General features: G+C 54.3%; 7 protein-coding genes across 7 annotated transcripts; 3 read left to right on the forward strand and 4 right to left on the reverse strand.

The window, feature by feature from the left end:
• Window positions 1–4,716: 4,716 nt before the first annotated feature.
• Window positions 4,717–5,413, reverse strand: CABS01_00362 (uncharacterized protein; the record flags this gene model as incomplete). The annotated part of the gene is made up of 2 exons (XM_060533743.1): window positions 4,717–5,230; window positions 5,355–5,413. The coding sequence occupies 2 exons, from the start codon at window positions 5,411–5,413 to the stop codon at window positions 4,717–4,719; spliced, it is 573 nt and encodes a 190-aa protein (XP_060406257.1).
• A 1,389-nt stretch (window positions 5,414–6,802) lies between these two features.
• Window positions 6,803–8,309, forward strand: CABS01_00363 (uncharacterized protein; the record flags this gene model as incomplete). The annotated part of the gene is made up of 2 exons (XM_060533744.1): window positions 6,803–8,125; window positions 8,178–8,309. The coding sequence occupies 2 exons, from the start codon at window positions 6,803–6,805 to the stop codon at window positions 8,307–8,309; spliced, it is 1,455 nt and encodes a 484-aa protein (XP_060406258.1).
• A 127-nt stretch (window positions 8,310–8,436) lies between these two features.
• Window positions 8,437–8,820, forward strand: CABS01_00364 (uncharacterized protein; the record flags this gene model as incomplete). Its single annotated transcript, XM_060533745.1, has 1 exon — window positions 8,437–8,820. The coding sequence occupies one exon, from the start codon at window positions 8,437–8,439 to the stop codon at window positions 8,818–8,820; it is 384 nt and encodes a 127-aa protein (XP_060406259.1).
• Window positions 8,821–11,498: 2,678 nt separating this feature from the next.
• CABS01_00365 (uncharacterized protein) lies at window positions 11,499–11,723 on the reverse strand (the record flags this gene model as incomplete). The annotated part of the gene is made up of 1 exon (XM_060533746.1): window positions 11,499–11,723. The coding sequence occupies one exon, from the start codon at window positions 11,721–11,723 to the stop codon at window positions 11,499–11,501; it is 225 nt and encodes a 74-aa protein (XP_060406260.1).
• A 1,231-nt stretch (window positions 11,724–12,954) lies between these two features.
• On the reverse strand, window positions 12,955–14,422 carry CABS01_00366 (uncharacterized protein; the record flags this gene model as incomplete). Its single annotated transcript, XM_060533747.1, has 2 exons — window positions 12,955–14,032; window positions 14,103–14,422. Coding segments are annotated over 2 exons (1,398 nt in total), but the record flags the coding sequence as incomplete, so codon positions are not given.
• A 4,834-nt stretch (window positions 14,423–19,256) lies between these two features.
• On the forward strand, window positions 19,257–19,808 carry CABS01_00367 (uncharacterized protein; the record flags this gene model as incomplete). Its single annotated transcript, XM_060533748.1, has 1 exon — window positions 19,257–19,808. A coding segment is annotated over one exon (552 nt), but the record flags the coding sequence as incomplete, so codon positions are not given.
• Window positions 19,809–20,752: 944 nt separating this feature from the next.
• CABS01_00368 (uncharacterized protein) lies at window positions 20,753–21,076 on the reverse strand (the record flags this gene model as incomplete). The annotated part of the gene is made up of 1 exon (XM_060533749.1): window positions 20,753–21,076. The coding sequence occupies one exon, from the start codon at window positions 21,074–21,076 to the stop codon at window positions 20,753–20,755; it is 324 nt and encodes a 107-aa protein (XP_060406263.1).
• Window positions 21,077–23,502: the final 2,426 nt, after the last annotated feature.

Here is a 23,502-nt window from a genome sequence, read left to right on the forward strand (position 1 = left end):
TTGAACTGCAACCCCAAGTGAAGTGTATCTGGGGATGACAAAACAAGAGCGGGAGAAAGAGGGTTGAGGCTGGTTAGACTTATGGAACACTGGCATGGAGTTGCAGGGTGCCAGAGCCTTGAGGGTGGGAGTTACGGATGTCGGCGGCGAGGAAGCGGAGCGTTAATGGCAAGGAATGGGGAAGACAGTTGATAGCGAGCCAATGGTGTGGACGAAGAAGAATGGGGAGACAATGAGCTCATTGCTGAGAATGAGATTATGAGATGGAGGATGAGAAGGCAAGGAGTGGGTGCCAAGAAACGTTACACAAGTGCATGGGGGCTCCATGGTTTGTGTGGTTGCGCAGTTCAAGACAAACCCGAAAGCCTCCTACCTTAGTCTCAAGACTGAGAGTCACACGACCTGGGGTGATGGAGGATGGGAGAAGGAAGGGCGGCGTGTTGTTGAGACGGCAAGGACTACGCTGCGTGCAGCAGCGGCTAGCAAGTAGTTAAGCACAAACGGCCAGCGACTTCCCAGCGAGTAGGAGGGAGATTTGGAGATGCGAGAGGGTTCAGGGTACGAACGGTGCAGTCGGGGCGACAAGTAGCGAAAGGGAAAAGCCGAGATTCAATGCGGTCTGGTTGGCAGGCTCCACATGATTGGGGAAGCGGCGGTTTCCATTTCCCAATTTCGAGATCTGAATGTTGTGGTCATTGTCATCAGTACGGATGGTCATGATCTTCCGTCTCTCACATCTCTGTAATATGAGGTAACTACGTATTTAAAGTACAAGGCAGGTGAAAGGCAAGAACAGACAAGGGGGACATCTTCAGAGCCAGACCGGACTAAATACGCAGAAAAGCCAAGACTGTAAACGAGAGGAATTAATACTGCGTACTGCGGTAGATGAGTAAGAAAGGACGGGATAAACAATGAAGAGAAACATGCCAACAAGGCCATAGCATTGTACAAGGGGTAAAGTTTAGAAAAATAAAAATAAAAAGGAAGGGGAGACTTTCTCGCTCTGGGGCCGATGAAGAATGGAGAACAACGGAATACCTACTATGAGGTACATACAAGTAGGCAGAGGATAGAACGGAGAACGGTGCGGTACCACTTGCCGGCTTGGTATTTCCTGGGCCTTGCTTACTTTGGTCTGCAAGTACTTATCCCGCACCTGCAAACGTCATCGGCTTGCGCAGGCACTGTGCGGGGGAAGCATGCGGCTAATATCATTTGACAGTATGGCGCTTGTCGCGATACTGGGCGTCTGCAGGAAAGAGGACCTGCCTTTAACACAGAAAGCCACGTACTCGAGTACCTACGTAGTGCCTTTCTTACTCTTTTCCCGTACCTACCTTAGGTTCTTTGCACTGCAGACGTACCTAGAGACGTTCTTCTTCTTTTCACCTCTTGTTTTTTTTTCCGTCGCCATTTCTCATTTCCCCCTTCTCGACTTTTTACCTCACACAAACTCTGAAGTACCGAAATAAGCCGAGCTGAGGGGCGAGAAATGGAGAGAGAAAAATCACAAAACAGAAAGCAATACAAGAAGAAAAAAAGACAATAGGCCAACAGTACAAAAATTTGCCGGCCAATCGCTCTCACCAATTGCCCATGCATTCAGAACCAACGAAACACACACGGAACCTTCTCTCTGTCTCTCCCTCTCACACAAATCCCATCAAGCTTCTTCTGCGAATCCTGTCACACGCCATGAGGTCGTCCAAGACCTTCCAAGACTTGCACACAGTCCACACGACGGCCCTTGTCCACCCTGTGCAGACCCCGTCTTGGCCTTCGACTCTAAGGCTCTAACCCTGCGAAGCGAACCCCTCCAAAGTGCACCAACAGGGCTCAGAAAGATGCTGTGTGGGTGCTCACTCGCCGATGCCCCTCCGGCTTTGGCCCGCAGTCGCATCTTGAATCTCACATTCCCTCGCGCCAGGACGCAGCCAGCCATGCCCTGTCCACTGCCGTTCGCAAAGCCGCTTTTCTCTTTGCAGATGTCGTCTTGGCGGGTCCCGATTCGACCACACAAGGGCTGAACTTCCTGCACGGCACCGCCCTGCCTTCCATGTCATCGATCAAACCGCACAGCAAAATCCGGGAAGCTTGACTTTCCATGCCCTTTGACACATGTGCCCCTACACTACGGATTCGCGCTAGGCACTACACACAACATCCCAGACAATGTGGTCATTGAGTCGCGACGGCCGCTAAGCCGGCGTCCACGGCAGACGGCTCCTCCAGCTGTTGACCTTACCTCGCAAGCCCGCACCAAGGTACGCACGCACGCCAGGGACAATTATGCCAACTGGCACGGCATCTTTGCGCTTGCCTTCTCTTCAATCGGAAATTGATAAGCTGCCTCGCTGGCAATGCCGCCCTCGAGCCAGGCGAAGGGCCTGCTTGGAGGAATGATCGGTGCCTTTCTACGTAATGACACGACGACCATCGCCACAAGCCGACTCCATCCGCTGCAGCAAGCTCCTGGCAGCTGGCAGGGGCCGTAGGGCTTCGTCCAATTTTGGTTCAAAGTACGGAGTATCTAAGTTTTGCAGCGCTGTCAGCAGACACTGTTGCTTATGTCAGGCTCTTCTCTCGCAAGCTGCGGGTTATCGAAGACGGTCACCACCGCAGGCCGCGGGTCTTTGCTACGAGGTGGCCGCGGGCAATGAGTGAGCGCCAGACGCGGGCGTTCCGCTGTGTCTAATACAAAGCACCTCACGTATTCCGTACCTGAGCCTGGCCAATGCACAACTACAATCGCGCTCTGGAGATGGCCGAGATGGTTATTGAATTCGAAGACGACGTACCGGAGCCAGCCAAGCAACGTCTTGACCACAAAGCGGATACCTATACACAAGACTGACAAACCCAAGAGTAATAAATCGTTCAGCCTAGGTAAAACGGGCATGTTTGTTAGTCAAGGACAAGTCACCCCTTGACCGGCGCGTCCCTGGTCTGCACCTTGCCCCAGACCAAAAAGGCATACTCTGGTTCTCCATTCATAGGCTTTCCGGCAGCCGAATGGTCCAGTCGGCGGACTGATGTTGTGGGCAGAAGCCCCCGTCACCCCGTCACCCCGTTCCGTGGCTCAACTAGTCGATTTGCAGCACCAAAGACGAGACACTGTGGACGGAGCTCGACTTGGCCAGAGAGGCAGACATGGCAGAGAGACCCTCAGGGCTGCGCGTCTTGCATGTCGTTTACCTGATCCCGCCATTTCCATCGGTCATGTACGGAAGCGCCGTTCCTGAGGGATCCTCATCGGAAGCCACGTCAAGGATCCCGAAGTCTCGTTGAACCTTGTAGGTAGACAAAGGTCTTGGGTTCTTGCAAGTTGTGCCTCTCGTACCCTAACCTGACCTAACCTTATCTTTGTGTCTCTGCCCACGCCTGGTCCACTCATCAGAGACCCCGTCCGATGCAGCTACGTTATTGTTACTGCATCTGTCGCCTGCCTGCTTCCCGCTCTGTATCCGCACTGCGCATGGCGGTGGTGGTTGTGGTGGGTTTCCCACCCGAGTGACAGATGGACGGACTTTTTTCTCTCTCTGTTATTATGGAGATGGACTAACCAACACTGGCTGCCATTGATGTATCCGTACCTGTTTCTAGTGTTAGTCTGGGTAAGTAGCTATTTGGTTGTCAGCAACCCATTTTGTATCTTTGTCTCTTGCCTCGGTACATATTTGAGCGTTTTCTTTCGCATCAAAGACAGACTCTGGCTCAACAACTCAGCCCTGCCCCTGTTCACTGCCCCGGTCACCCAAACTGAGGGATCGGGTAGTCTCCGTCGAAATGGGAAACGAATACGCCACATTCTAGAAAAAAAGAGGAAAAAAAAAACGAAATGATAAACCTACCAGACACTCACGCTTTGCGAGCACACTTTGCGAGTGGGAAAAGTTTTTCTGTCATGCCCTTGATATCACTCACTTGATTATTAGTAGCCCCTTGATCCATCGGAGGCTAGACCAAATCGTAACAGCAACGGCCGGGTGGCCAAGGTGCCGTTCGGAGCAAAATTGAGAAACTTGACAGACTAGTTAGAATCCCTCCAAACTGTTACAGTATTAAGTAGCAAAAAGGTGACAAGAAAGGCGACTGATGGGGATTGCCGACTGCCGCTTACAAGCGAGTTCAGGAGGCATCTCTCCACACGAACGGCGAATAAACCACCTTGAAGCCAAAAGCAGTTCACGCGCCACCTTTGCAGTCATCTTCCACCAACTTTACCACAATCAGGGCCGAACCAAGGAGACAACCTGGAAGACGAAAGTCCTTGTCTATGTGCGAGGCAACTGCCAACTTGTACAGTGGGCTGGCGCAGTTCTTGGCCAAGGCAATTCGAAAGTGCTAGAGCCTAGGCCGCCCGTACAGTTGTCGCAATTCGGACCTTCGCACTCTCCTTTCCATTTGCTCTTGGTAATCCATAGTACCAGTGTACCACAGTTTACAGGCGGGCTACAAGTGACATTAAGGACTGGACTGGATTACCAAAGAGGTGTGTAATTTCGGCCTTGTTCCATCGAGGACCACAACACGGCAGTCAGTCACACCGACCACGAGTCCGCGACTGGTCTGGTGCCGAGCAGTAGTAAGTGGAAGCAGGCCAGACTTTCCTGCCACCCTTTTCACGACGGGGAGGCAGAGCAGGCAAGCCGCGAAGACAGGAAAAGGGCAGTCAAGTCGTGGGGGAATTTTGCTGACAGATCAAAATTCGGTTTAGGCGGTGACTGCTGACCAGCAAGGACAGCAACAGCAACAACAACGAAAACAAGCCTTTTTCCAGCCCTCCTCCCTGGAACAGCTTATTGCTCCTCTAAGTCGTGTTGAACATGGTACCTGGCTCGTCGTACAGTCGTGCTGAGTAGCTTTGTATCGGTACGTTTTTACGGCGTAGGAACCTGGAAGCTCTCGACCGGCCCCGACGCACTCACTTCGCTTACACCGCCCACCCGCCGCCCGCGGCCTGTTGTGTTGGTTTTTTTTTTCCCTCAGCAAAAGCGACACCACCCACTCGACGGCGACGCAAAGCAAAGCAGCAATAATAACCTGGCAGTACTTGTCAATCACCCCGATTGCCTGCTTGGAGCTAACAGGATTGCCAGTACCAGTACCTAGAGCGGTACCAGTACCAGCGCAGTGGAGGGAGTGGAGGATCCCAGGTCTCGAGTCTCCAGTTCTCAAAAGTCTCCATTCTGCTGCTTCCCGCCCATCTGCTTTCTGCAGGCCGTGGCTAGTACCTTCCTTACCTTAGCTTTCACAGCTTCAGTAAGGTCAGGTACCTTAGCTCACGGTATCCGTACCAAGTATACTTCACTTCCCAGCTCACTCATCTCACCTCACCTCTCAACTCTCACCTCCGGCCCTGGGTAGTCGTGGTCCTCGCCAGTCCAGTCCACTCGGAGCCCGTCTGCATTCTGCCCTGAGGTCTCAAATTCCTCAACTGTACCGAGCTGCAGGGCAATCCAATCTTTCCCTCGTTAGGCCCCACCTTGACCCTACTTTACCTCAAAAGACGCTACACATCCTACGCTACCTTGCTCTACTTACACCAGGCCACCACCTACGCAGTATTCACTAACACCACATGCCCGGCTGTCGCAACCTGCCTGTCCCGCTGTATTTTTTGCTCTCCCCTCCACTCCCCCTTGACTTCCACTTCTTACCCCCTCTCACCTCCGTCCCCTCCCAATTTCTTTGGTATTATCGACTGCTCGCTCGCCCGCCGCCCGCCCGCCTACGCGTTGTCTGCCACCAGACCGCTACCCGCCGCCGCTGTCGCCTGCTGGGGCCAGACTTTTTTTTTTCTTTCGCTTTCTCGCTCCGACCGCCTCTGCTCAGGTTTCCATTCCTGTAGTCCCTCTCTCCTCTCTCTCTCTCACACACACACACCTACATAATCCTCTAATCCCTACGCCCATCCCATCTTCTTCGTCTTATTACCTTCCCTTCCGACTTCTTCTCTCTAAAACTTTGAATACCACCTACAGCACCCCCCCCCCCCCCCCCCCCCCCCCCCCCCCCCCCCCCCCCCCCCCCCCCTCCCCCCTCCCCCCCCCCCCCCCCCCCTCCTTCTTCTTTTTTTTCCCCCCCCCCCCCCCTCCTCTCCCCTAAACCTTTGAAACCCCCCCCCCCCCCCCCCCCCCCCCCCCCCCTTCACTCCCACCTTTCACCACGGGGACAAAATTAGAAAGAAAAGGGGGTTGAAACAGGTCTGCTATTTTGTCCGCCCTGCGAGTCACGTCTACTTGGGCCCGAGCCCTCCCACTGCGCCGAGGCGTTCTTTGCGCCACAGCGAGCCCTTTTTTCCCTTGTCAGACCCGAGCCTTGACACTCGACGGCACTCCCGAGTCTTACTCGGCCCAACTCGACTCGACTCGACTCGACCAGACCAGACAGGCCAAAGACTTACTTGAGTCGCAGACTTTACCCCCACCACCACTACCAGCCAATTCTGCATAACCTGCCGCTGCTGCCCCTCCAGCAGCCCGCCCTGCTGTGCATAGCTGTTCATTCTTGCCAGCTGCACTGCACCCACGCTTCCCTTGCGGCTGACACCCATCTGCGGCCTACCTGCGTCACCGATAGCCGGAACCAAGAGAGACAACAGTCACACAAGGGGAAAAGAAAAAGAAGGACAGACCAAGAAAGAGGCGATAGGTCATCCGCCGTCGGTTCGCTCGCTTTCGCGTATATACCGCCTCCGTCCCGTCTACCCTTTCTCTCTACCACCAGCGCCCCTCCGAACGAACCTTCACCCACCAAACAAACCTGCTGCGCGCTCATGCCTTCCGCATCCCCCGCTATGGCGAGCCCAACAACCGCCTCGGCGGCCAGTTCCAAACCTTCCTCAGTCAAGTCTGACGGCAAAAAATCGCCGCGTTTGACCCCGCAAAATGGCCAGTCCCTCACCAACGGCAATTCCTCCCACGAGGCCCTGCCGAAACCTGCCGAGAAACCCTCCATGAAGGACAAGCTCACGCGCATGTTCTCGACCAAAGACGTCAGCCGAAACGCTATCGAGGTCCCCCATCGACCCCGCGGCTCCAGCTTTAATGGCAGCGACAAGCCCCAACCTCCCAGCAGGAAACCCTCTACCACCACCGCAGAGAAAGTCCCCGAGAAACCAGCCAGCAAACCCGCAAAACCTCCCGTAAAAGACCTTCATCGATTCATGGCGAGCCCGGACTTGCAAGGTGGCCACGAGCACCACCTCAAGTCAAGTCGCAGGCAGGAGAAGCTCTCCGACATGTGGCGTACCCTCATCGGCAAGAAGCAAGAGCACGCCGAAAACGACCTGTCGCTCGTCTCTAACTGGGTCGACACGCTCAAGGCCGAGAAGGAGGATATGGCTGGCGACAGGAAGAACGGCCCAAACGCAACCACCACTCTTGTAGAAAAGTACGGAAAATGTCAGGAGGTTGTAGGCCGTGGTGCCTTTGGAATCGTCAGGATATCCCACAAGAAGGTCGAGAATGGAGTAGAAAGACTTTTCGCCGTCAAGGAATTCCGCCGTCGCCCAGAGGAGACGGAGAAGAAGTACAGCAAGCGACTGACTGCCGAATTTTGCATTTCCTCGTCGTTGCGTCACCCCAACGTTATCCACACTCTGGATTTGCTCAAGGACGCCAAGGGAGATTACTGCGAAGTCATGGAGTTCTGCGCCGGTGGTGACTTATACACTCTCGTCCTCGCAGCCGGCAAGTTGGAGGTTCAGGAGGCGGATTGCTACTTCAAGCAGATGATGCGTGGTGTGGAGTACCTCCACGAGATGGGTGTTGCCCACCGTGATCTGAAGCCTGAGAACCTGCTGCTCACTACTCGTGGTGGCTTGAAGATCACAGACTTTGGCAACGGCGAGTGCTTCAGAATGGCCTGGGAGACGGATCCTCACATGGTGTCCGGCCTCTGTGGCTCTGCTCCCTACATTGCGCCCGAGGAGTACACAGACAAGGAATTCGACGCCCGCGCTGTCGATGTCTGGGCCTGTGGTGTCATTTACATGGCCATGCGTACCGGTCGCCACCTTTGGCGCGTTGCCCGCAAAGACGAGGACGAATTCTACGCTAGATACCTGGAAGGTCGCCGCGACGAGGAGGGCTACGGACCGATTGAGTCCTTGCACAGAGTAAGTCTATCGGATTTGCTTATAGTATCGTCCAGAAACTAACAGTCTTTAGGCGCGCTGTAGGAACGTGATATATTCCATTTTGGATCCTAATCCCACCCGTCGCATTACTGCGTCCCAGGTCCTCAAGTCAGAGTGGGGACGCGAGATCAAGCTCTGCAAGGCTGGTGAAGAGGGCCTTTGAATAACGACTTCGTCTTGGAACTACTTGGGTGGACAGCTTCTTTATTGTCAACAAGACTTTCAACAATTCATTTCAACGGCGGAACAGCAATGACCGGAACTTTCCAACCCGGCACAATGATAGAACAATGCGTCTGCACAGACAGCGTGCGTCAACCGGCGGTCTTTCGACTCCCTCTTTCAGCCTGCTTCGATTCACACCCTTTTACACTTGTTTACCTGACGATTTTACGACACCCCCATGCGACCCTGTTATTGCGAGCATCGGCGTTTGGCGTTTTACCCTCCCATGCTGCTTACACCACAACAACCTACTGTTCAACGTACATATGACACCCCCGTCTTTGGAACGGGGCACCGGCAGAATTACGCTACAGAGCCAGGTCCACTACATCTCTGGGTTGACTTGGCCAGCAGTCCTCAAGCCCCCATGGAACGAAGCTATAATGAGCGACGGATTTAAGATGCGCAAGGGCACTCACGACCTGGAAACGGAAGATGGACTTGGTTGAGCCTCAGGGGAAGAGGCTCGGTGGGATGGTTGAGAACCAGGAGGAATCGGTAAGGACCGGATGCATAGGCCATGATGCATCGGTCTTGGGAACGATGTCTTTGGGAGACTGCATGCGTGTGCGGGCTATGGAACCGATGTGTCCCGCACATTCGCCAGAATCAAATGTTCTGGATTGATCGTGTGGTCTCCCAGCAGCAAACCCTCTAGTCCACTCGCTCTGCTCCTGTAGTGAGTGGCTGTATTCTGAGCCAAAGACCTAAAGAAAGAAAAATTTAATGAACAAAGCAAAGAGGAGCGGCATCCTTGGGCGTGATCGTCTCTGTGACTGCTCTTGTCTGTGTGCTCACCACTCTTTGCCATGAATTTTGCTTGGGTCTGGCCGTCTTTGCGACCTGTCCTGGTCACCTGTCCCATGTCCTGGGCACAGGCTGATCCGTGGTAGGAACCACGGAAGCACAGGTCGAATCTATTGCATCACTGGGACACGCAAAGCCGCGGTGCCCTGTTACAGTTTCTACGATGACAGGCGGGCATTACCAGAGAGCCGGGGCGCAGTTATAAAGTTGGTCTACAGCCACATTGCTTGTGTGTTCCTGTCTATACTGAACTCTACTTCTCTACATCACAGCTTGGCAGATGACTTTGCAGCTTTCTGGATGGCCGATGACGAATAACAGGCGAATTGGGGGCAAACATAACATGGGGGCAAAAAAAACATGGGGCCCGTAAACAATTCCCGCGGCTTCAAGATCTGGGAATGGGGCCCGGGCCAGATCTGAGTACCGGGAAGAAGTGGGACCCCGCCACAGGTAATTCCCCATCGAATTGCCTGGGAAAGTTGGGGACTGCCTTTCCGGGCGGCCGGACGCGCGGTGTCCGGTGGGCTGTGGAGAACATCCCCCGGCGATGAAGTCATCTTGTTTGCTTTTTTTTTTTGTCCTTCTTCCTTTTCTTGGATATAACTTTATCTCGACGAACCCGACAGGACCGAACGGGCGGGCGCCAACGTTTTTTTTGTGTGCCGGTGTGTGTTGTAAGGTTCCGTCTGGAGGTCCGTATTCTTTTGTCTTGTACCGAACCGAGACTTCCGGGGGCAGAAGAAGGGAAAGGGGGGGCCGCTGCCGAGTGCGACCTGCGAAAGTTCTTAGCGGGAGGATAAAAGCCTAAGCCACATGCCCAAGAACCGTTCGTTCGCTCGCCAAGATCTGACGATCTGGTGAAAGCAGGGCGGACGAGAAACGCTTTTTGAACTTGTGATTCTTCCTTATTTCTTGCATCTTGGGTTTGAAGGAAAGTTCTGCTTTTGTCTTCGCCACGAGGGGACAAGTAAGTGTCTTGCTTGGCGGGTTCATCATTACACAGCAAGTAGTTCTTACTGTTTCTACATCTGGACCCCCCCCCCCCCCCCTTTGGAAATAGCTTGTCTATTCTCTTGCAGTCTGCCTTTTCTTGGCGAGTATCATGCTCAGTCCGCCTTTACAGCACTGGAGGTTTGTTCATTTGCCCTGTTGGGAGCGGTCAGCGCGAGGTAGGCTTCCCGGATTCGACACCGGGGTAAGACTGGACTGCACTCGCCTGGCCTGGGCACGCGGACCTAGAGCACGAGACGACCCGACTCGCACTCACTCACCAAAGGCACATTTAGGCCCTTGAGCTTTCCCTAGCCCAGAGCCTCAACGGAGAGGGGAAAAGCCGACGCAGCAACACCCGCACTTCTCTTACGTTCCATGGGAGAATTGACTGGCAGACTGACAGACGGACTCGGATTGAAAAGCAGATTGATGGGCTGTCCTGGCTGACAGGAATGACCAAACCCATACACCGCCTCTTTCTTCTCAAAGCAAAACCCTACCCCTCCACGACAGAGCCTCCTCCTCCACGGGATAAAGTTGACTCATACCCTAGGCCAGAACGTACGGTTTGTTGTGTAGTCTCTCTTGATCCCGTGGACTGGCCGGCCACCCACCCCGTGGTCAACCGCACCAGAAGATCTGTCCAAGATCTCAGACAGCGTTGTCCGCCTCCGTCCTGCGGCGGGGAACTTGGAGACTAGGTAAGGAAGGTAACGACCAGGCAAAGTATGGTAAGGTAGGTATAGGGTAATGGATAGCGTAGTAGGTAAGCTGGCTAACGCCGTATGCACCGTCGCTACCCCCCCTCCCCCTCATTCCGAAGTTGGGTAGACTCAGAATCTCGATAGACTCGACCAGCGTCATCGACCGATCCCTCCCCCCTCCACATCAAAGATCTGAGGGAAACAAAGTCCCATTCCACTCGCCCGCGTGGCGTATAGTATAGCACCCTCTACCCAGATTCGGCGGTCAGCAAAGCGAGCTCTTTGCTCTTCCCTCCCCCCGCCCAGTCTTTCTTCTTCGAAAGAGAACGACCTAGTAGGCAGAGAATCCTAGTTTCTAGACTAGCCGCCAGCGCTACTTGGAAGCCACTCCCTCGAAGCTCCTGGGACTCAGCTGGCCCTGCTCTACACCACCTACGGTACTACCATCCCAAAAGCCCCCCCCGTGGCCCCCAACACGACAAAGGAAGTACAAAGAACCCCACGGCGCCGGATCCGGCTCGCGGATACCGCCGGAGCCATACTTGGGCCCCCCCTTCTCCTCCCCACCGTAACGACCACCGGAACGGGGCACGAAGGTAGTTCCCAAGCGGGTAGACCTTCTAGTGCACCGCCCTGTACCGCATCCGGAAAGACTGGACCGCACCCCGTGAAAGCCAGGTCTTCTCGAAGGCTTCCACGTGCGCGGAGGGGCCGGCGGGTCCGATAGCAGAACGACCCACACCGTTCCTGGGTCCCGGTTCCGGCTCCGGGAGGGGGGCCACGCCGACACCCGGCATGGCGCCGGCAGGGATGGGAGACGGGGGCTGTGGAGACCATACAGACATGTTCCGGGTGCTCGGCTCTACGCACTAGAACTCGGCTCGCCGGGTCTATTCATGTGTCGAAGGTCGAGCCCCTGTTGCTCGTCTTCCGGCCGGGATGCCGCTCTGCCTCTGAATGGCCCCGGACTCTTTGTAATGGAGATGCGTGAATGTCTTCGTCGCCGGTTCCAAATCTTTCGTTGTTGCCTTACTCCCATGAAATTTATTTTCTGTATGTCTCATGTGTTCTTCTGCCAGAGTTATAACTCCTGGCTTTCCCTCCTTCCATGTCGTGAAAAAGCTGTGCTCACATCTCGTCATCTTGATAGTGCTGCCCCTTCACATCCACCTCCTGATCTGTCCGGTCACAATTCACGTCACATTGCATCCTATCACATCACACATGTCACATCACACACGAGTGAACGATTTGATCTTGAACTAGAATGAAAGCCTCAAGGCCCCTTGTATATGCGTGTCGAATCTTCAGTACCTCTTGCTCCGATATACTTAATACCAATGCGACAAAAATAGCGCACAGGTTGGTGGCTCCCGAGGTGAGAAGCAGGAAGCATAAAACACAAAAGAGATACGCGCCGAGGATATATCCCTCGACCACCATTCTTTCCCCGTAGCAGACGACCCCAAGATAATACATACAGAGAGGAATCTGCACCCTCTTCTCTGCTCATGAATCTCGTGCCAACCCGTCATTTTCCCGTAAACACCGGTAATAACCACATAAAAATGACAAAGCAAATAAACGCCCCCTGGCGCACATCTTAAGCTTCCAGTGCAAGAATCGAACGTAAAATTCTTCCTCAAACCGTGACTGCCCCTTGGAGAATAGAAGCAAACCAGAGCCGGTAGCGCCAACCGCCTCGTAACCGCCTAGCCGCGCGCGAAAATAGTCCATCGCTTTTCCCTCGAGAAAGCTGAAGTTCGTAATGATCGGTTTCGTTCATTGTTGGAGACGTGCCGAGGAGGAAGCTCTTCGTAGTTGCAGACATTAATCCCTGATTTCAATCCTATCCTGCTGCGATATATATTTTTTACTTCCTCTTCTTCCGACTGGAGGAGAGAAGCAAGGAGAGTCACAGTGGACGTGACACTCCTTCAAACTCATGCAAGCTGGCCGAGATTGAATCGACGAAAGGGCGGGGCCGGATCCCGCAGGAAATCGAAACCTACGAGTGAGACGCAATTGGCCTACTCGTTGAAGTGGAAGAATCGAACAAAGATGACAAAAGACTCTCTAAGAGTGGAAAAGGTCCCAGGCTCTGGCGCAGAGCTGCATGAACTCCTCGCGCTTTTGCCTTTGGCTCTCGGGGCTGTCCCGACCGGCGCCGAATGGTCCTCTTCGCTGGGGGGGAGGGCCATGGCCCAATGGTGGGCTGCCGTCCTCGTACTCGGCACGGGTGCGGCGCCTGCTTGCGCTGCGGCTGGGATCAGCGGCTCTGCTTCCCGGGGCAGGAGACGGAGGCGTAGGAGGCTGGTGAGCGTTTCCGTAGTGTACGATCTTAGGGAGCAGCTCGGGGCGACCACCGGCAATCTCGTGCTGTGCCTCTTCCGCTGACTTGTACTCTCTGGCACGTCCGGAAGTAGGGGGGCCATGCTGCATCTGAGGGGGGTGGCCAGGTGATGCCATGGGGGGACGGCTGGTCTGGGGGTACAAAGAGGTGGGGGCATTGTCGGGGTGGCCAGAAACCTGTCCAAAGACATCACTGATGGGCGGGAGACGGTTGTTTGTCTGGTTGGCAGGGACGTGGTGGATGTGAGAAGTGTTGGAGAGAGTGTTTGGCTGGTTTGTAATGTGACGAGACAGCGGTGCAGGATGCTGGCGGCCAGTGAAGGAGTGTCCCAAGGGGGCCGACTGGATGACACGCTCGTTGGCAAAAGACTCGGCTGAGGGCGGCAGGATGGAGAGCTGGGCCTTGTTCCTGCGAGACAGGCCGGGGGTCTTTGCTGCGAACTGAGAAACAGGGTCCTTTCCAGAGGTGTCAGGGCCATCGCCCTTTGCGGATTGCTGCTGCATTCTCTGCTCGATGATCATGCGTTGCTGGTCTCTCACGCTCATGCTGCGCTGGAGCTGTTCCTTCATGATGGGGTCCTGGGTAACGAACCCAGGCGAGAGGCAGGCAAGGCCGACCTCCTGGATGCCCAAGTTGTCCCTAGCAGTCATGGGCCTAGCAGTGCCGGGAGTGTTGGAGCCCGGGTGTGCCCCCTTGTTGGACAGGTCGAGTTTGCGTGGCCTGTGACGGGTCGTCGGCAAGTCGGGGGAGTTGGGTTCTTTTTTCACGACGATCTTTGGTGCACCGCTGGCATGTCTCGCGCTGGAAGGGAAGATAGAGTCAATTGACTGCGGTTGCGAGGTGATAGGATGGACGTGGAGATGCAACTTACGCGCTGGGAGGAGATGACTTGGGAGCTTGGGCGGCACCCCTAGGGCTGCCGCTGCCTGACCGATGCGCCGTCGCATTGGGAGTTCCAGTTGGTGCAAGAGGTCTTTGTTGTGCAGGCGAAGAAGCGCCGTGCTGTGCGGAAGACGCGGGAGCGAGGTCGGAAGGGAACGACGGTCTGTCGTGAGGGGCCGGAGAGGGAGCCATTGCGATCGCTGTGCTCATAGTTGCTGTTGGTAGGTTGGGAGGAATGAAGCGAGAAAAAAGGAGACGGGTCGGGTTGGGTTGCTGCTGCTGCACCCGACACGCCTGTTTGCTGTATGGTCTGCAAAAGGAGCCTCACTTGGCTTGACGATTGCCGATATGCAAGTTCGGAGAATGAAAAACCCGTGCAGAATTGATCGAGATGCAACGAGTCGTTGGTAAATTAGTAAGAGGGCGGATTGGCGATGTCGTCAAACGCTGGGTGATTGAGATGCGCGATTCTCCCTTGCTCGATGCTCCAGTTTTAAATGGGTCGAGATGGATGGAGTTGTCGACGTCTGACTTTTGACGAGGAGGTGCGCGACTGCAACTCTTTCTGTGTCAGAGGATTGGGGTCGCCAAGGCCGAAGCGAGAGGACTCGACTTTAAGTCGGTTTTTTTGGTTTGTCGGCTAAGGTAGACTTGGTGGCAGTGACTTTGGTGAGTAGTCAGTGGACGACTCTTTGTCCTTGTTTTTCTTGCCCTTTCTTGCGAAGCGCGGAGTCGCAGCAATTGACGCTTCGAGCTTGCGCTTTGAGCTTTACGAGAATGGCCGAGAGCGGGCTGGGGGAGGAATTAGCCTGGCGGGTTGTGGGTGCACTGGGCGGTGGTGGAGGTGATGGTGTGGTGCCTCTAAAGGTAAGGCCTCTAAAGGTCAAGGTACCGTAGCTGATTGCTGCTGGGCCGTGAAAAGTCGGAGCGTGGGTAGACGGAAAGCGGCTTGGTCTGGCTGACTAGGTGAGAGATGGCGGCGGGACGGAACAATCCGAAATGTTGTAGGAATAAGAAAAGAGACAGAGTTGCTTGCTGCTGCTTTTGCTGCTTTTCTGCTGGCTGGCTGGCCGCTCTTTTGATTTGAGACGGACTGCGACGGGGAGGAGCTGGAGCTGTGGAATGCGCAGCGGCCGATTGTGTGCCCAAAATTAGTGGTGCCTAGGAAAGGTTGTCGGCACGGATTGACTGATTGACAAAAGACAATGGGGTCGACCAGGTCGGCTCGTGTGTCAGGTGGTGTCCAGAAAAGTGAGCAGATCAGTCTCAGATCGAATCAGGGCCCGCGGGGGGTTTAGTTGGCGGAAAAGTATTTTCTGTCTTTCTCTTTTCTCGAGTCAACCGAATGGGTAGGTAGATGGATGCCCAATGTTGAGTTTTGGTTTGCGGAAGAGGGTATATGGTCGTATTAATTAGTTGGCGCGAGACGGAGTAGACTACGGGGTGGAAGCTGGTAGTAAAAGTAGTAGCGCAAGGTCCGTCGGGTCGTCAGGTCAAATCAACGAGAGAAGAAGGTTGTGGTTTGTTTTGTTTGAGAAAAAAGCGAGAGACTTGGTCTGCGACGTCGGGAGGAGAAAAGGCCAGGCGCGGGGGGGTTTTGAGAAACCGGTAAAAGGAGGAGAGGGGGGTATCGGGGAAGGAGAAATAGAAGAAGAAGAAGAATGGACGGGGTGAAGAAGGTTGGGAAGAGAAGCGAGCGCTGGACGAGACGAGGGTTACAAAACAGAAGTTGAAAAGGATGGAGGGGAGGGGGTGGTGTTTAAAGCAAGCGTCGAGACACCTCCAGGCTCAGGCTCAGGCTCAGACTCTCAATACTCAAGACTCGGACGAGGATGAGACGGGGATTGGGATTGGAACAGGCACGGGGACGGGGACCCCAAAGTTGACAAGTCGAGGACAGGTCAAGAAAACAGGGACCAAGGGGGTAAAAGGCCATACACAGAGTGCAACGACGGGGGTGTGGTGACAATCCAGTGACAAGTTTGTCGAGAAATCAAAGTGCTGGCCACCTTACTTCACCTCACTTTTGCACAGGTATCCGTACGGAGTAAGGTCTGTAAGGTATCCTTACGGAGAGCGGATACGCAGTAAGGCACGGGATAGAGTGGTATAAAGTGAGACTGGATGGAGCAAGACGATCAAGAACTGACCAGGGCCCTTGGACAAGCAGCTGGAAGGATGGATCATAGAGACTTGGAGGAAAGCGACACACCAGGAGGTAAGAGGGGTGGAAGGGGGGGAGGGGGGTCACGGAGTAGAGGGGCAGCTGTGGTTGTTTTATTTTCTTATGAAAGGGGAACACAGGAGTGACACAATTATGGCCCAGCCGGCACACCAGGCCCATCTCTGTTACCTATTCTGTTGCTCTTTTCTCTCCTTTCCTTCTGCTTTACTCTTCTCATTCCCGCATACAGTTTACCTGTCACTACTCCCTACAGAGTACCGCTGAGTTCACCTCAGTAATCCATCGATACTACAACAAATGTCGGATGTGCTGAGGGTTTCCGGGATCTATGCTGCAAGAGATGCGATTGACTGGCTGATATATACGTACTTCCGTACACAATATTCCAGGGCAGGAAGGGGGAGGGGTGGCTCCTCTCATCGGAAAGGGGTGTGTGCATAACGCCCATGTGCTTGCTGTACGTAGTATACATACTACAGGATTATGGATGCACCTGCCAGCAGTTCCAGCTTGACTTGCCCCCTCTCTCAGTACGGATTACCTTACGAAGTATCCTGATCATGGCACTCATGCCACAAATGCGATTCCACTGTGGTATTCTCCCACTATCCAGCACACACACACACACACACACACACACACACACACACGACAGAGAGTGTGGTGGTGACATTGGCTGGTGGTGCGGCGGAGGCAGTCTAGACTTCCAGGCCACCTCAGAACCCAGGCCCTCGGTCTTTCAACACTTGATTAATACGGAATTGATTGGACAGCAACATCTGACGGTTGCGGCCGTTCTTCTCTTGTTCTCCTCTTGCTTCTACGCTTCTACGTTTCTCCCCTCGCCTCCGCCTGGTGAAGCACCACTCAGTGTCAGGAGCGACGACAAGATGCAGAGTGGCATCCGTCGGCTCGGGTGCGCTGGGCCTTCTCCAGCTGTTGGTTGGTTCGCAGGCGTGTAGCAATGGTGGAGGTGCTACTGGGCTACCTGGTACTTTTCGCAGAGTGGCAATGTGGTTTGCCTCAAACAACTCGACCACCTTACGCAGAGATACTACTAAACCTAGCATAGGCGAGGACAGGACGGGACGGGACAGGGCTGGGGCTGTCATCCACGCTGCTGGAAAGACTCCAGTTCAAGGACAGAGAGAGAGAGAGAAAGAGCGGAGGAAGACGGTGGGAATCCTGATCGTGTTCAATCTCAAAAGGGGCGTGGGATGTGGTGAGCGGGGGCGCCGCTTGACCTCCGTACACAGTAGGCTGTTTGACATTGAAGGTCAAGTTTCCCCCGAGTGGGTTCCTGCTCTTTTTTCCTCCTTGCCTGTTCACATCCTCCCACTTCCTTGTCTAAATCCTCACTGAGCTCTTTCGGAACCCCTAGTCCACAACTCCCACACAGTCTACACTTCCTATTCGGGCTCACATACAAACTGACGGTGAAGGGATGACAGGACTGACTGAAGCTCTCTGGCCGATGATGCTGATCAATCATCCAACCCACCACGAGATGGATACTCTCAACGACCTCCTAATAGCAGAATCCGAGAGAAACAACTATCGCGGGCCCATGGCATGATGAACAACAGTGGCAACGCTCCCCTCTTGTTCTCTATCCCAATCTCGATATCCATGCACAGACGAGAACTGGCTGCAATGCAAGCCCAGCAACTAGAATGATGAGGGGGAAGCTACCACAGCACCTCGGGGAAGCTAAGGCAAGGCACCTTTGCTCATGTGCCTGAGGTGCCTGGCATGGCATACCTGCCTACCTACTTGGGTGCGGATACTTCTTGCAAGTCACTCCATACCTACCACAGCATGGTAGTTACCTACTACCACATCTCAAGTACGGGAAGCCATCTCAGCAACGCTACCACGGTACGATGCCTGGTGGCCAAAGGACGGGTACCTAGCGCGTGGTAGTGTCTTCCACCATGGAACTCTTCTACCGTCACAACCTATCGAAAGGTACGCTGTGTCGTGCCTCACCACCAATCGACGGCTACCACAGGCGAAGCTCACAAGGCCGCGACGGTTGGCCCACGCTGCGGCAGGAATAGCAGACTATTGTTTCTGATTGGGTTCGATGCCAACCATCCTGCAACACACGAGCCACCGCTCACCCACTCGCCCGTGCCCCTCACCCTCCTCAACTACGTAGTGCACTACGGAGTACTGCGTACCCTTCCCCAAGGATACACAACTTCTCCCACCAGATTGTCAGGATTGGCACAGACTGCACTTCATCAATCAAGCACCATGGGCCATGGGTTGGCCTTTGACGACACCGGATGACAATTCTCCTCGTGCGAGACAAGACATCCCCGACCTGCCAGGGTGACCTGTAACCCTGCCGAGTATGAGGAATACCTGCTCAGCCTGCTCCCAACACGCCCTTACCTATGTCATCCATGTATCTACCGTGATTACCGCACTCTATCAAAGACGGGGAAACTCAACAGACAAGCAATCGGAACCATCCTCCTTTGCACTTAGATACCGATGTCAAGATCGAGCCAAGGAAGGTCCGAGGCGCAACAATAAGGTGACGGATATGCTATCCAAAAGACCAGACGGAAACACCCCTGGCGGGGCTTCAATACACTTAACTCTGTCCCTAGACAACACAATCCCCTCACTCATTTTCGCCCTCTTTTCGATGTCGAAGCTCGGTTCGGTAGGCTTGCCGTGCCGTAGACTACAGCAGCACAGAATCATGGCGGCCTCATCCGACGAGAATCACCGCGGCTCAAAGTAGAGGACACTGAGTTCTCGTTGCATCGCGATAAGTGGCTTGGCACCTGTTTCGTCATCCGCTTCCGAAGCAGAGGCAATTCAGAACCGCTAGTCAGCTCAGCTACGCCGCTACCACGCAACACTATCTGTATCGTATAAACCAAAGACGACCCAAACTATCACGACTCCATTTCTGAGACCCTCGTTGACGTACGTACCACCAATACGTACGCAGTGCAGTTCAGGTCTCCGCCTTCAGCTCAACTACCTACGTGCAACACGACTGTGGTGCCCAAACAGCCCTGGCAACACCAAGAATTCAGCCCGCGCTCTCTCACAACTTTTGACTTTCGCTCACCTTGCGAGATCAAGCCCCTGGCACTAACCACTTCCGCACCTGCCATGACGGGGCCTGCCCTGCCAGTGGATCATCCAAAGCCGGGACTCGGTTGTTTCAACCGCAGCATCACAGCGATATATGGAAACGTCCATTGCTTTCACTGCCGTGGAGCACCACGCAGTATTAGATGGCATGCTTTCGACCAAGTCTACCTCCTACGTGCTAAGTCTGTCGTGGGGCGCAAAAGGACGGAGGTGCTCCATGGGTTGCCCATCAGTCGCGATATTGGTATTAACCCGCTGTCGCCGAGGCGTCAACCACGCCTTGGGCAAGCCGATGATCTCGAGACGGCAGCTTTCAACCTGTCACCGGACCCTGAAAGACACTGCCAGACGGCCAGCCCGGGTGGCCTGTGCCTACGCCATCGCGTCTAGATATCCTGGTACCGCCTGCGCCTGCGCTTGGTGCCTGTGCCTGTGCTTTCCCGCACACATTGCCGGCCATCTCCAAACTCCTAATGGCCCTCGTGGTATTATTAAATGCTCATTCTTCGTCACTGCCGCACGCCAGCGCTGCAGCCCCCTTGCGGGCCACATCAGACGGAGCGATCACTAGGCAGCTCTGGCCCGTCCGGGCGTCGGCCCTTCACGATTCTCTCCTATCCGGCAGATGTTCAAGCCACTTGCGGCCCCCAAGTGAGAAACCCCGAACACTGGGGGCGACGACGGCAATTGGAAGGTGAGAACAATTTCTCAGCTACCTGCGATCCCTTGGTGGGGCTCCCGAGAAAGAGGCTAACCTGCACATAGCATCTGCGTCGCGACAAGCACATTTTCCAACCGAAGCCTGTGCGAATGTCTATCGCCCGCTATCTTGGCTCACCGTGGAAAACTGGACCGAAAAACTTCATAGAGGCATCCATGAATGGAGGGGCATCCGATACTCGACAACCGAAAAGACCTTGTCGTGTGTTTCTCGAATTACTTTTTTCTCTTTCGGCCCCATAGTGCCACTGACCAGACTACAAACGATCAAACCGATTCATTGCCAACCCAACTATAGAGCCTGAAATTTCCGTCGATAGGTTCGGAATATTTCAACCAAACTTCAAACGAGACTCTCACCGGTGAAATATAGTACCTCTCCACCTTTTCCTCCGCCAGTATCACCCCTCCACGTCCGCCACCCCTGATCACACCTGACGGACCCAGAGACTCCACATGGATGAATCTGCACATGATAGATTGCCCAATCGGCCGTCCGAGTCTCAAGTCTGGTCAGCCAACAGTATGGGTCGTCTCTCGCTCCTGTGTCGCGCGCGGCGGCTCACGACCAAGCAAGCTCTGGACTAGAGACGGCGTTTCCGCTAGCCAGAAAGTTATTTCCTCGACTCTGATTGCTCCTCGCTGCCGCGTAGAAAGCACCATATGCAGTCGCTCGGGTTGACGTTGACAACAGCTGGCTTTCGTATTGACCTGGGCAGCGTTGTTGCGCTCAATCTTGTCTTGAGTCTCCGCTCGCTGGATTTCCGGCCTTGACAGCCACCACTGGCGATCGGTAGCCACTCGTAGGGCGGCAGGCCTTTGCTGAAACCCGCCCCTCGTTCTATTGACCTGACCTGAGCCTCCTGAAGGCTGAGTTTGGCGAGATTAGCTGGTGCCGGTTCACTCTGTCTCTTGTCTTCTCCGCACGGCAATGTCATGGCCAGGCAAGGCCAGGAAGAGCAGGGGGGTTGGAGGGGGAAGATCCATGTGAAAACGTCCCTGGAGATCCTGGCCATATCCCACGACCGTTAAGCCGCAACCCCATGTGTCAATGTGTCACCAGCCTCTTTCTCTTTGTATCACAGTTGGCAGAGAAGAGGCTGAGTTGAGTTGTGGCACAAGACGCACGTACCATTGGCATGAAGTTGATGAGTGAAATGCAGAAGAATACGAGTCGGAGAGTTGCAGTATTCTACATGCCGTCGTCGTCACCGACGCCAGAGCCACCTCCTGCGCACGTCGCCAACTGTCAAATTTCCCGTTTCTTAATGCGTCCATGCCGATTCACAACGTCTAGATGGGATTGATATGATTATCATAGATGAAGGTAGTATAACCACGACGTCGACGGATACTCTGCTAATACCTCTTTGGTTCTATCAGTCTTCAGTACGGATAGATACGAATGGTCGTTTCTCATCCAGTATGTCAGCACCGATCTCCATTCGCATTCGCACCCCTCACCGAACGACATGTTCACGCCCCCCATGTAACCCCCAAACCCCACCACAGTTCCAGGTTCGTCGTCGACGTTACATCCCCTAAAAATTTCTCTTCATCCTTTTCGGGACGACAACCTTTTTTTCTTTCCACTTGCAGGCAGGTTTCCTTGGTACTGTGAACGGTGGTACAGACATCTTCATCCTGGAATTCCTCAGCGGCATCAAGCAGAAGAAAAAAAACGCGGCTGTTCTTTTTTGGCTTGTGAGTAGCATTCGCTTTGCCTGCACAGACGATTCGCCGAGTTAAGACGTCTCTTCCCTCGGCCTGCACATACATTTTCCACATATACGCCGAACACGCCTCCTCCACCTTGAACGTCTCCGTCCCATCTCTGGGTAGGACTCACAGACGACGGCCGTTGTTCACCTTCGTCATCTGCAAACCATCCGTCAATCCATGCAGCTGGTGAGCGAGGACTGAATGCTGCTTACATAGCACACCTTCACAATTACAAGTGACTTCCCAGACCTAGTGCGAGATGTACCTGACCAACCCCGGTTCAACGACGCACCAAGCTAAACTCACCAACTGGGTGTCGGTTTGAGAATGGAGGAAACGAGCCAATCATATGGCTTACACCGACCCTGTCTTGAAACAATAAAGTGCGGTTGGCGGCCAATCAAACCTCGTTTCCGATGTGACAGCGCCGGACGATCACGAATTGGTCGAGTGTGGTTTGGCAGCCAACGAACAGAATCCGAACGCAGGCCGTCTGACTGGGAGGGGAATGCGAGGAGTGAAAGGGTGGGAAACCGGAACGGCCTTGTCGGCTTTGCATCGTAACGCTTTGGCTCTCTGGGATCGCGATCAGGTTTTGATTTCCTTGCCCCGGTTGTTTTGTTTTGTTCCATTGATAGGGATTTTTTTTTTTACGGAAGTGGGCACGGAAGGCGGAAGGGGGGAAAGGGGAGGACGAAGAGCAAGGCTCTCGCGATGCCGTATGATGTCCATGCATGCCGTGTATGATGTCTTATCCGAACTCTCTCCCAGCCTCTCCTATCGCCTCCGCGCGCTTACGCCGCCGCCCCCGGGGACGTCAACCACGCGGGAGTTGGATGGTCCGTGGACACGATGCGGTGAAGAGGGCCCTTGTTCCACGGGGGAAAGAAGGGGTGGGGTTTCTCTTTCTTTCTTGTCTCACCGAGAAGGAAAGACTTCAACCCGGAACTTGGGCTGTCGGGTTCGGGGAGGCGCCGCCGGGGCCCCTTGAGGCTCGAGCATCTTTGAATTTGATATTCGGACCGAGACATTTTGCTTTTGGAGGTCCATAGTGTTCTACGAACACGGGGTGCGAATCGATGGGACTTTATTGCGAGATTTGGGCCTGAGTACGCAGTATTCTTTCAACTACTTGCTTACACTGAGGATACTGAAGCATTCGCTTATTACGGTGACATTCTTGGTTGCTTTCATTCACCATCGAGATGAGTCAAAGTGTCGGTACACGAGTTTAAGCTTACCCTGGTTTTGAGGTGCCCAACAACCCAGGATTGGTTACCAAGAAATGCAGGGTGATGGAATCCTCTCCTCCGGAAAAGAACAAACTGGGGAACGAGAGAAAGAAAAAAGAGAAGCGCGCTATTGATCTTTGGATCATTCTTCTGCGGAACCAGTCAGAGCATTCGACGTGAACTAGCAAGCTGCAAACTGCAGGGTGGTGTAGGTGGTTTGCTCGTGCGTCCAACAACCGGAACTACGTGCGTGACTGCATCTTGCCGCGCGCCTGTAAGTAGGTGGTGGTGGTAGTGGTGATGGTTGCGCTCTCTTTACTCCGTACTGTCCTCGATTTTTCCCCACGCGGAAAGATGAGGTCCATCACAGCTGGGGGTTTTTATTGGTTTGCGGGCTGCAAACAACCAGG

This window comes from Colletotrichum abscissum (genome assembly GCF_030869225.1).
Source record: "Colletotrichum abscissum strain IMI 504890 chromosome Unknown Scaffold_1.1, whole genome shotgun sequence".
NCBI classification, from domain to species: Eukaryota; Fungi; Ascomycota; class Sordariomycetes; order Glomerellales; family Glomerellaceae; genus Colletotrichum; species Colletotrichum abscissum.